This window comes from Oratosquilla oratoria, chromosome 2 (genome assembly GCF_046742065.1).
Source record: "Oratosquilla oratoria isolate Oo_2021 chromosome 2, ASM4674206v1, whole genome shotgun sequence".
NCBI lineage: Eukaryota > Metazoa > Arthropoda > Malacostraca > Stomatopoda > Squillidae > Oratosquilla > Oratosquilla oratoria.
Genome location: NC_134778.1, coordinates 63,377,303 through 63,389,802, shown reverse-complemented (window position 1 = coordinate 63,389,802; position 12,500 = coordinate 63,377,303). Strand labels below are relative to the sequence as shown.

The following is a 12,500-nucleotide window of genomic DNA, read 5'->3' as shown; positions in this document are numbered from 1 at the left end:
CCTAGCTAACCTAATCTAACATAGCCTGACCTGACCTGAACTGACTTTATAATGAATTGTGATTTTTAGAAGCTTGACCTAACTTGACCTAACATAGTCTGACCTGACTTGAAATGAGATTTTAGTAAATTGTGATTTTAGAAGTTTGACCTAATCTAACCTACCCTAACATAGCCTGATCCGAACTGAAATGGTTTTATAATAAACTGTGATTTTTAGAAGCTTGACCTAACCTAAACTAACCTAACATAGCCTGACCTGACCTGAATTGACTTTATAATAAATTGCAATTTTTTTTAGAAATTTGACCTAACCTAACATAACCTAACCTAACATAGCGTGACCTGAAATGAACTGACTTTATAATGAATTGTAGTTTTTAGAAGCTTGACCCAACCTGACCTGACATCGCCTGACCTGACTTGAAGTGACTTTATAATGAACTGTGATTTATAGAAGCTTGACCTAACCTAACCTAACATAGCCTAGCCTGACCTGCACTGACTTTTTAATGAATCATGATTTATAGAAGCTTGACCTAATCTAACCTAACATCACCTGACCTGCACTGACTTTTTAATGAATCATGATTTATAGAAGCTTGACCTAACCTAACATATCGTGACCTGACCTGAACTGACTTTGTAATGAATTGTGATTTTTAGAAACCTAACCCAACCAAACCTAACCCAACTAACCTAACCTAACCTAACCCAACTAACCTAACCTAACCTAACCCAACTAACCTAACCTAACCCAACTAACCTAACCTAACCTAACCCAACTAACCTAACCTCCCTCTAAGAAACAAAAGGGAACTCTGAACTTTCCACCCAACTCCCTCCAACCTCCTTTGCTGTCCCCCCCACTCCACTCCACTCCCTTCTTATCCACTCCCGGCACTCTACTCACCCTCCTCGCCCCCACCCGCACCCTCCAACAACACTGCTCGTTTCCCCTCCATTAGTAACCCTTCAATCCCTTTCCTCCCTCCCTCCCTCCCTCCCTCCCTCCCTCCCTCCTTCCCCCTCCCCTCCCTCCCTTCCCCTTTTACTTTATCCTCCTTCTCTTGCTCTTCCTCCTTCTTGCCCTCCCTCCTACCCTACCCTCCCTCCCTTTCCCACTCTACCTCATCCTCCTTCCCTCCCTTCCTCCCTCCCTCCCTCCTTCCCTCACTCCCTACTTCCCTCGCTCCCTCCTTCCCTCACTCCCTCCCTCCTGCCCCCATTTATTTACCTCATCCTCCTTCCCTCCCTCCTGCCCTCCTCCACCTCCTCTCCCTCCCTCCCTCCCTTCCCCTCCCTATTGCCCTCCTCCGCCCCTCTCCACCCTCCCTTCCTCATTTTCCCTCCTCCTCCTCCTCCTCCTCCTCTTCCTTCCCTCCTTCTCTCATTTCCCCTCCATTAAACCTCCACCCACTCCTTTATCTTTATAAACAAACCCTTTCGTCCCGGGTGGTACCTTTCCTATCCTCATGCCTGCCGTCAGGCGATTTTATTCATCCCAGTGACGCCTCCCCGGTAGCGACGGGGGTGTGTGCTAATTTTCCTCCCCATTTCTCCCAATATTTACGCGACCCCAATCCCCCTCTCCAACATCCTCCCCCCAGATCCACCCTATCACCCACCTCCACTCCTCTACTCCCCCCTCCTCCTCATCTCCACAAGATAGCCTGACACTTTCCTCCACTTTATACCCCTCCATCCCCAAACCCTCCTATCCACAGAACCACCCTAAACTTCTCCTCCATTCCCTCCTCCTCCTCCATCTCACTCTCATCTCCAGGAGATAACCTCCACTTCTCCTCTCCTCCATTCCCTCCACTCCCTCCTCCTCCTCCTCCATCTCATCTTCATCATCACGAGATAACCTCCACTTTCTCCTCCATTTCCCTCCACGTTCTATTCCTCCATCTCTAACCCCCCTCTCCACAGAACCACACTATACTTCCCCTCCACTCCCTCCTCCTCTTCCATCTCATCCTCATATCCACGAGATAACCTCCACTTTCTCCTCCATTTCCCTCCACATTCTACCCCTCCATCCCTAACCCCCTATACACAGAACCACCCTATACTCCTCCTCCATTTCCTCCACCCTCCTCCTCCTCCTCCTCTAGCCCAGCAATTACTTGTAATTGGATAAGATAGTGGTAGCAGTAGTGTTAGTTCATCTTCTATCGCCTAGTTGCCCTGTTTTCTTAACTGTAGCTTAGTATAGTAAACACAGACAGCCTCGTTAGGGCCAGCAGGCCTCCAGCTGTTGTTTGTTTTTCCTTTGTGTTCCTTTGTGTCCCTCCTCCTCCTCCTCCTCCTCCTCCTCCTCCTCCTCCTCCTCCTCCTCTTCTTCTTCCTCCTCTTCCCCGTTGTCTTCGTGACCTGGAGACTCTGTCTCCAAGAGACTCTTCTTCGTCGCCCGGAGCTTCTTCGCTGGCGCCGCTCCCTCCCGAGAAGGAGCTCCACCGTGCAATGGACCGCAAAAGGGGGCAAAGCCAATAAGAGAGTGAGGCCAGACCAGGTGGAGGAGGAGGAGGAGGAGGAGGAGGAGGAAGGGAGAGGGGGAGGAGAGTGAAAAAGGGAGGAGATTGGAGAGGAGGAGGAGAAGGAGGAGGGAGGGAGAGGGGAAGAGAGTAAAAAAGGGGAGGAGAATGAAGAGGAGGAGGAGGAAGATGAGGAGGGAGGGGGTGAGTGAAAAGGGGAAAGAGAATGGAGAAGATGATGAGGAGGAGGATGTGGAGGGAGGGAGAGGGGAGAGTGGAAGAGGCGAGGAGAATGGAGAGGGGGAGGAGGACGAGGAGCGAAGGAAAGGGGGAGGAGAGTGAAAAGGGGGAGGAGAATGGAGAGGAGGAGGAGGAGGAGGAGGAGGATGAAGAGGGGAATGGAAAGGAGGACGAGGAGGGAAGGAGGGAGGGAGAGAGGGAGAGAGGGAGGAGAGTGAAAAGAGTGAGGAGAATGGAGATGAGGAAGAGGAGGGGGGAGAGGAGAGAATGAGGAAGAGGAGGAAGAGGAAAAAACAGGAGAGAATGACGAAAATGAAGAGAGGGGAAAGGTAGAGGAGAATGGGGAGGAGAGGAAGAAAAGAGAAGAAGAGGAGGAGGAGGAGGAGAGGAGAAGAAGAGGAGGAGGAGAAGAGGAGAAGGAAGAGGGAAGAGAGAGGTGTGAAGAAGAAAGGAATAAAAGAGGAAGACGAGGAAAAGGAGACAAGGAGGAGGAGGAGAAAGAGGAACAGGAAGATAATGAAAAGTAAAGGAGAGGGAGGTGGAGGAGGAGGAGGAACGGGAAAGAGGAGGAGTAGGAGGAGATAGGAGGAGTAGGAGGAGAATAGGAGGAGGAGGAGGAGAAAGAAGAGGAGGAAGAGGTGGAGGAGGAGGAGGAGGAGGGGAAAGAGGAGGAAGAGGAGGAGAAAGAGGGGAGGAAGAGGAGAATAGGAGTGAGGAGGAAAAGAAAGAGGAGGAATAGGAGGAAGAAGAAGAGGAGTAGGAGGAGAATAGGAGTAGGAAGAGGAGGAGAAAGAAGAGGAGGAAGAGGTGGAGGAGGTTGAAGATGAGAAGCTATCAGGAAGAGGATGCGGAGAGAAGGAGAAACAGGAGAAGGAGCAGGAAGAGGAGGAAGAGGAAGAGGAGGAGGGAGAGGAGGAGGAGGAGAAAGAGGAGGAGGAGAAGGAATAGAAGGAGGAGGAGGGAGAGAAAGAGTAGGAGGAGGAAGAAGAAGAATAAGAAGACGAGGAGTAGGAGAATAGGAGGAGGAGGAAGAGGAGAAAGAGAAAGGAGAGGAGGAGGAGGAGGAGGAAGAGGTGGAAGATGAGAAGCTATCAGGAAATGAAGGTGGTGTTGGAGGTTCCAGGTGCGTTAGGACCGAGACTCCATCTGGGCTCGTGAATCTTCATCGCGGGAGAGTCTGGAGCCGAAGACTGCGGAGACGCGGAGGCGAACTGGAAGGGTCCGGCGGACTGGAAGCGAACGCTGGAACAAGAGGGAGAGAGGCACGAGGTGGTGGTTGCTGGAAATGAGGTAGAGAGGAGAGGGAAAGAGGAGGAAGGAGATGAGGAGAGGAAGAGAGGAGGTGGAGGAGAAGGAGGTGCGGAGACGCCGAGGTGAACTGGAAGGGTCCGGCGGACTGGAAGCGAACGCTGGAAGAGGCACGAGGTGGTGGTTGCTGGAAATGAGGTAGAGAGGAGAGGGAAAGAGGAGGAAGGGGATGAGGAGAGGAAGAGAGGAGGTGGAGGAGAGGGAGGTGAAGTGAGGAGGGAGGGAGGAAGAAGAGGGGTGGTAGGCAAACTGGAAGGGTCCGGCGGACTGGAAGCGAACGCTGGAACAAGAGGGAGAGAGGCACGAGGTGGTGGTTGCTGGAAATGAGGTAGAGAGGAGAGGGAAAGAGGAGGAAGGAGATGAGGAGAGGAAGAGAGGAGGTGGAGGAAAGGGGGGTGAAGTGAGGAGGGTGGGAGGAAGAAGAGGGGAGGTAGAAGAGAGGAGGAAGAGGGGAGAGGGAGAGAGCAGGTGGAGGAGAGGAGGGAGGTGAAAGGAGGAGAAAGGGAGGAAGAAGAGGGGGAGGTAGAAGAGAGGAGGAAGAAGAGAGGAGGAAGAAGGAAAAGAGCGGAAGAGAGCAGGTGGAGGAGAGGAAACGGATGAAATGAGGAGTGAGGGAGGAAGAAGAGGGGAGGTAGAAGAGAGGAGGAAGAAGAGAGGAGGAATAGAGAAAAGAGAGGAAGAGAGAAAAGAGAGAAAGAGAGAAAAGAGGGGAAGAGAGAAAAGAGAGGAAGAGAGCAGGTGGAGGAGAGGAAACGGATGAAATGAGGAGGAAGGGAGGAAGAAAAGGTGGAGGTAGAAGGGAGGAGGAAGAAGAGAGGAGGAAGAGGGAAAAGAGCGGAAGAGAGCAGGTGGAGGAGAGGAGGCGGAAGAGAGGAGGGGGAAGAGGATATGCAGAAGAAGAGAAGTAGAAGAGAGGAGACATTAGAGAGCAGCCGTGAGAGAAAAGCTGCAATCTATAAAGACTAAAGAGCATGAATGGCATCATAAGAGAGGTTAGAGTAAAGAATGATCAAATTAGAGAAAATAAATCTCTATATTCACGAAGAGAAACAACGTGTAATGAGGCAACAAAGAGATGAAAAAAGAAAATAGAGAGGAAGGAAGAAAGAGAGAAAGAGAGAAAGAAAAAGAGGAAAAAGAGAAGGAAAGAATTAAAAAAGAAGAGAAACAAGGTGTAATGAGGCAACAAAGAGACAAAAAAAGAAAATAGAGAGGAAGGAAGAAAGAGAAAGAGAGAGAAAGAAAAAAGAGGAAAGAGAGAAGGAAAGAATTAAACAAAGAAGAGAAACAAGGTGTAATGAGGCAACAAAGAGACAAAAAAAGAAAATAGAGAGGAAGGAAGAAAGAGAAAGAGAGAGAAAGAAAAAAGAGGAAAGAGAGAAGGAAATAATTAGAAAAAAAAAACTCGCAAATGGTGTCGCAAAGGAGATGGAGAGATCTCAGTCAGAGAGTGGTGGGGGGGGGGAGGGCGTGGGGGAGGACTAGAAGGAGGAAAGGGGGGAGTGGGGGAATGGGGGGATGGGGGGAGACGAATGGTGGGGGAGGGCGTGGGGGGAGAAAGTGGGGGAGGACTAGAAGGAGGAAAGGGGGAAGTGGGGGAGAAAGGGGGGAAGGGGGGGGAGACGAAATATCCGAAATCTAAGAGTCGAAGACGATTCTCAATAGGCTCCTGTCTCTCCTACAGAGCTGTAGTTGGTGGAACTCCTCAGAAGTGAAGAACAGTTAAAGTACGGAAAAGGTTGAGCTTGACTCTCTCTCTCTCTATCTCTCTCTCTCTCTCTCTCTCTCTCTCTCTCTCTCTCTCTCTCTCTCTCTGTGTGTGTGTGTGTGTGTGTGTGTGTGTGTGTGTGTGTGTGTGTGTGTGTGTGTGATTCACCATGGTCTTGGATCACGTGTTAGACTCGCTATCGACAGCTATATCCCTCCCTCCCGGAAGAGAGCTCAGAGCTCATATATGACCGGTCTATGGATAATGCTGACCTTACACGCACACACACACCCAACTCCCAGCCTACGAGAGTTGGAGTAACGACTCGCAGCGCAGTGATAATGAAATTATTTCAGTCCTGGGCGGGATTCGAACTCGAACCGCCGTAGTGGCGGCCGGGAAATCTAACTACTGCGCCACGAGTCGTGTGTGTGTGTGTGTGTGTGTGTGTGTGTTGTGTTGTGGTGTGTGCGTGTGCGTGTGTGTGTGTGTGTGTCTGTGTGTGTTTGTGTGTGTGCATTTACACATTTGTAATACACAGGAAAGGGTACGCCAGAGGGCTTGTCTCTATTTTCCCACTATCATACCTAGGTTGAGCTTGACTCTCTCTCTCTCTATCTCTCTCTCTCTCTCTCTCTCTCTCTCTCTCTCTGTGTGTGTGTGTGTGTGTGTGTGTGAGATTCACCATGGTCTTGGATCACGTGTTAGACTCGCTATCTACAGCTATATCCCCCCCTCCCGGAAGAGAGCTCAGAGCTCAGCGCAGTGATAATGAAATTATTTCAGTCCTGGGCGGGATTCGAACTCGAACCGCCGTAGTGGCGGCCGGGAAATCTAACTACTGCGCCACGAGTCTCGTGTGTGTGTGTGTGTGTGTGTGTGTGCGTGCATTTAAACATTTGTAATACACAGGAAACGGAACGCCTGAGGGCCTGTTTCTATTTCCCACTATCATACCTGGATTTGAAATCGGTTATATTTCTAGTTTCAGCAACATGAGCTTCTAAAATCTAGATTACTACAAGAGTTAATGCATCTGTATGGAAAGCCGTGTATCTTGATATTTTCTATGTCTTACGTTTCATCTGCAACGCTTGGGAACAATTTGGCTGCTGGGAATTGTATTCTCTCTTTCTTATTCATATCCTTTACCTTATACATAGACCATACCATTGCTGCATACTCCACTCTGGGTCGGATCAGGTATTTTATTATTTTTTTCTTTATCTCCACTTCCATTCACAAGGAAAAATCTTTATGTTCATTATTAGGTTGTGTGTTTCGGGTGAAAATTTGTTTATATACTTATGGGCTCGCACGCGTGTGTGTGAGTGTATGTATATTGTGTGTGTGTGTGTGTGTGTGTGTGTGTGTGTGTGTGTGTGTGTGTGTGTGTGTGTGTGTGTGTGTGTGTGTGTGTGTGTGTGTGTGTGTGTGTGTGTGTGTGTGTGTGTGTGTGTGTGTGTGTGTGTGTGTGTGTGAACATATACGAATGCCAACGTAAAATATAAATCTTGTGCAGCAGGTTCACAGCTCCTGAAAAAATCTAAAAAACAGAAGAGTTAAATCAATATATGTATTTAAATGAACCAATTCAGGTCAAGGTCATTGCCATCTAAGGTCAAGGTCAAAGACGGGTCAAGTATTGTGAAAGACCTCTCCCCTAAAAAAAAAAAAAAAAAAAAAAAAAAAAAAAGATAAATATATAGTCATGCTTCCAGGACATCTTTATATCCTGGAATAGATCTTTACATGTACAGTTGTGAACACATGAACCTGGTAGGAAATTAAGACAACAGTCACGTGATTTATGAATTCACATCATTGTAACGCCATTATGAAAATGCCTTACACCATCCATAACTGTGTCAGATTATTTTGTCCGCAAAGGTACGTTCCAATCTAATCCAAAAGCAATTTAAATAAACTTAAATGAAAAAGCATTAACACTTAAACATGACTAACAACTTTAGGTCTTTGTATGTACTCAGTAATAAATCATGAAACACATTCATGACTTCATAATGTTATGATTTCATGATGTCATATCATCCAAGTAAATTATGTTTATGGAAAAATATGTATTCGCATATGTTTTACCCTTTATGATTTGCTGTTACCATTTTCGGTTGATTTGATTGTTACAAGAAACTATATTTTCTTAATTGGTCTTGAGTTACTAATGAATGATTAATAACAACAACAAACTTAAGAAGTATAAAGCTACATGATTATACATCTTATGGTCTAAAACATGTAGAAAATATATATCATATCTATAAGTCCTATTTAAACATGATATACACCATGCAGCTCAGGAGAATGTTTACAATTTATCTTTCCAGTTCTAAGGAAAAGATTTTATGTAACTTCAAAGCGTCGAAAACTCTAAAGTCTTTGCTACTTTCTCCTCTAGGGAGAGTAAAATTCCAGAATCACGCAAACACGGATATTCAATATGAAACTTGTTGTCTATCAGCTCCTTATCTAAATCAACCTAATCTAATCTAACCCAACCAAACTTTTACTAACCTAACCTAACTTAACCCAACCTAACCAAACTTTACCTAACCTAACCTAACTTTACCTAACCTAACCTAACCAAACTTTACCTAACCTAACCTAACCTAACCTAACCAAACTTTACCTAACCTAACCTAACCTAACCTAACCTAACCTGACTTAACCTAACGTAAGTATTCCACTGAAATAATAGATCTTTCAAGTGAAAAGAATGAGTGAAAAATGGATTTGCGTGATACTGGAATATGACACTAGCAATCTCCTAATACTCGTGATTTTAGCCTAATCTTTCCTCTCTGCACTACATCAACATATATGTACACACAAATACACGTGTACATATATCTACGCACACATATGTACATGTGTATATGTGCATGAATACGTAAGTATACACAAAGTAAGGTCACATAAAAGTGCATGTGCATTACCCTGTCGTGATTATAAAAGAGGCAACTTAAGTTTTGATTAATTTGTACTTAACTTGTACCCATAAACTAAATTACACATGTGAGAAATTCACTAGTGGGCAGCGACATCAATCAGATAATTTTTATGACTGTCGCGTGTAGGACTCGAACCTACCGCTCAGAGGCCATAAGGCTACTGGGCAGCGCCTTAACCCGCTCGGCTACAGAAGGTACAAAAATCTCTGAACTCCTGTAGCCGAGCGGGTTAAGGCGCTGCTCAGTAGCCTTATGGCCTCTGAGCGGTAGGTTCGAGTCCTACACGCGACGTTCATAAACATTATCTAAATTACACATGTCCAGCAAGGGTCTGTATAGATCATATTTTGTGCCAACAACCCAGATGATCATTTATCTACCAAAAACTCTTTTGATCATGACAGGGTTCTGCATAACCGTCCACAGAAAAATACAAGAAGAAATTACAGTGCAGATTACATTATAGAAACTGTGCGCATACGTATAGGAGAGTGCTTCTGCTTCTGTAAGGAGGAAGTCAAAACAGGAGAGATTAGTTGAATTGAAATGTGCAACTACTCTACTATGCTGGTGCTGTACAATCGTCAGGAGGTGCTGGACGGAAGTGCTGGACGAAAGTGCTGGACGAAAGTGCTGGACGAAAGTGCTAAGAAGTGTAGTATGGGTGAGGGGGTGGAGGGAGACCTTTTTCAAGTCTTTTGGCTGACCGGGTGCTGGTGTTCTGAGGTTATTTATTGAAAAAGAGTCGAGAGTATTGTTTAATAACATTCCGTGCAGGTGATCATGGCAGTGAAAAGCAGTATTAGTTTGTTGCTTGTTCATCACAACACGGGGAGTTAACAGTGCCCATTGTTACTGCTGAACATGTGAACAGTGTCGAAGAAGGTCACAGTCAACGGACACAGAGTGAGTTTGTATCATGGAAGCAGAAAGAGAACGATGCCATGCGTTGGGTCATGTCCCTTTCTTGGCTTCAGAGGCCCAGTGGCCTGAAGTCGGGCCTCCTGAAGGAAGGAGTCGAGTGCCAGTGGGGAGGAGGTGCCAAAAGACTGCTTCCTCGATGTACAAGATCCTCCTCCCTGCACGCAACAGGTAGAAGGTGATTCATTCATTGGGGAGAGGGGGGTGGTATGACTGGTGCTGTGTAGTGCATTAGTTTAACGAAGTCGTGTAGTTTAGTAGTTCGGTAGTTCAGAGAGGCAAACAAAACAACGGCAATGGTGCAGTAGTAGCTCGAAGGTGCTAGGAGAGAGACACGTGGTGCAAATCGAGTGTTTTTTGGTGCGAGGAAACGGTCAGTGTTCTCGACCCATTTCGTACCGGGTGGTGGGCACTCCAGTCACTCATTTCCGTGGTGCCCCCTCGGTATCAAAGGGATCAAGGAAACACTATTGATGGTGCGAAGACACCACACGGTGCGGTGCAAACAGCACGAGGAACATGGTGCAAGAAGACGCGATGTGCAAACTAGCAGAACGTGGTGCTCAGACTTGTGCAAGAACGCCCAGAGGCCCCGAGGTGCAAGAACCTGGATGTTGTGCAAAGGTGCTGGCCGGACGTCAACAGAGAGGGGAGGAGGGGGAGTAAGGGTGACTGGCTGTGCAGGTCGAGCATTTGGCGCCAGGAAGAAGGAGGAGGAAGAGGAGGAGGAGGAGGAAGAGGAGGAAGAGGAAGAGAGATGTGTTACCGCTAACGCGGAGAGTCGCTGTGAAGGCCTCTTGCCGGGCTGGGTTCGAAGCCACGCAGGTATAATTCCCCGCGTGGTTCTGCTCGACCTTGCTCAAGACGATGGACGAGGTGAAGGCGTCACTGGAACGGATCTGGAGGAGGGGCGAGGGGAGGAGGGACGCCCCGTCCTTGAGCCAGTGGAGCCGGATTGGGGGGTCGCCCATCTGGACGATGCAGGAGACCTGTGTCCGCATACCCTCGACCAACCGACCAAACTCGAAAGGACGGATTTTGGGAGGAACTGCAAAGGGAAGGGGGGGACACACGTGAAATCCACGATGACGAAGATGACCTTTTTTTTTTCTTCCCTTCTACTTCTTCTTGTTCTTTTTTTTTTTAATACGAAGGCAGGGTCGGGGTGGGAATGAGAAGGAGGAGGAGGAGGAGAAGGATGAGGAAGAGGAGGAGGAAAAGGATGAAAAGGAGTAGAAAGAGTAGGAAGAGGAGGAAGAAGAGGAAAATGAAGAGGAGGAAGAGGAGGAGGAGGAATAGGAGGAAGACGAAGAGTAGGAAGAAGAGGAAGAGGAGGAGGAGGAAGACTGGTGTGAGGACTAGGAAGGGGAAAATGAGAATGGGAGAAAGGAAAGGGGTGGGGAGGAGGAGGAGGAGAAAGAGGAGGGTGAGGGAAGGGAAAAACGAGTCACCGTCGGACAAGAGAAGAGAAGAGAAGAGAAGAAAAGAGAAAGGAAGGGAAAGGAAGGGAAAGAAGGTGGAAGAGAAGAGAAGAAGAGAGAAGAGAAGAAGAGAGAAGAGAAGAGAAGAAAAGGGAAAGGAAGGGAAAGAAGGTGGAAGAGAAGAAGAGAGAAGAGAAGAAGAGAGAAGAGAGGAGAAGAGAAGGGAAGAGAAAGGAAGGGAAAGAAGGTGGAAGAGAAGAGAAGAAGAGAGAAGAGAAGAGAAGAGAAGAGAAGAAAAGAGAAAGGAAGGGAAAGAAGGTGGAAGAGAAGAGAAGAGAGAAGAGAAGAGAAGAGAGGAGAAGAGAAGAAAAGAGAAAGGAAGGGAAAGAAGGTGGAAGAGAAGAGAAGAAGAGAGAAGAGAAGAGAAAGGAAGGGAAAGAAGGTGGAAGAGAAGAGAAGAAGAGAGAAGAGAAGAGAAGAGAAGAAAAGAGAAAGGAAGGGAAAGAAGGTGGAAGAGAAGAGAGAAAAGAGAAGAGAAGAGAAGAGAAGAGAAAGGAAGGGAAAGAAGGTGGAAGAGAAGAGAAGAAGAGAGAAGAGAAGAGAAAGGAAGGGAAAGAAGGTGGAAGAGAGAAGAGAAGAAGAGAGAAGAGAAGAGAAGGGACTCAGGGTGGGAAGGGGAGGGATCCGGAAGACAAGACAGAAGGGGGGGGGTGAGGGGAAGATCTTATCAGAGGAAGGGAAGTGAAGGTGCAAGGACGATATGTGTGAAAGAGAGAGAGAGAGAGAGAGAGAGAGAGAGAGAGAGAGAGAGAGAGAGAGAGAGAGAGGATGTGAGTGATAATGAGAAACAGATAGGTAGATAGATAGATAGATAGATAGATAGATAGATAGAGAGAGAGAGAGAGAGAGAGAGAGAGAGAGAGAGAGAGAGAGAGAGAGAGAGAGGATGTGAGTGATAATCATGAGAAACAGACAGGTAGATAGATAGATAGAGAGAATGAGGGAGAGAGAGAGATAGAAAGAAAGAGAGAGAGAGGATGTGAATGATAATGAGAAAGAGAGATAGAAAGAGAGATAGGAAGAGCGGGTGAGAATGAGAAACAGAGAGAGATAGAGACCTTGGAAACCAAGAAAAGAAAAAAGAAAAAAAGAAAAAAAGAAAAAAGAAGGCCAAAGAATAGTTTCTACGGCCCCGAGACCACAAAGAGGTTAGTCCAGAAGTCATGACTGGTTGAAGGAACCTTGCAGATTGGATCTTAATGGGAGGAGGAGGAGGAGGAGGAGGAGGAGGAGGAGGAGGAGGAGGAGGAGGAGGAGGAGGAGGGGAGGAGGAGGAGGAGGAGGAGGAGGAGGGGAGGAGGAGGAGGGGGAGGAGGAGGAGAAGGAGGAGGAGGAGGAGGAGGAGGGGAGGAGGAGGAGGAGGAGGAGGAGGAGGGGGAGGAGGAGGAGGAGGA

The 12,500-nt window shown here is 47.4% G+C and overlaps 1 protein-coding gene across 4 annotated transcripts in view; it reads right to left on the bottom strand.

The window, feature by feature from the left end:
- LOC143039506 (cell adhesion molecule Dscam2-like) overlaps window positions 1–12,500 on the bottom strand; it is a 1,807,148-nt gene that overhangs the window by 164,711 nt on the left and 1,629,937 nt on the right. For all 4 annotated transcript variants that reach the window (XM_076209640.1, XM_076209650.1, XM_076209658.1 and 1 more), the window contains exon 15: window positions 10,392–10,673. In XM_076209640.1, the coding sequence (XP_076065755.1) occupies window positions 10,392–10,673 (282 nt within the window). The remainder of the gene's footprint in view (window positions 1–10,391; window positions 10,674–12,500) is intronic.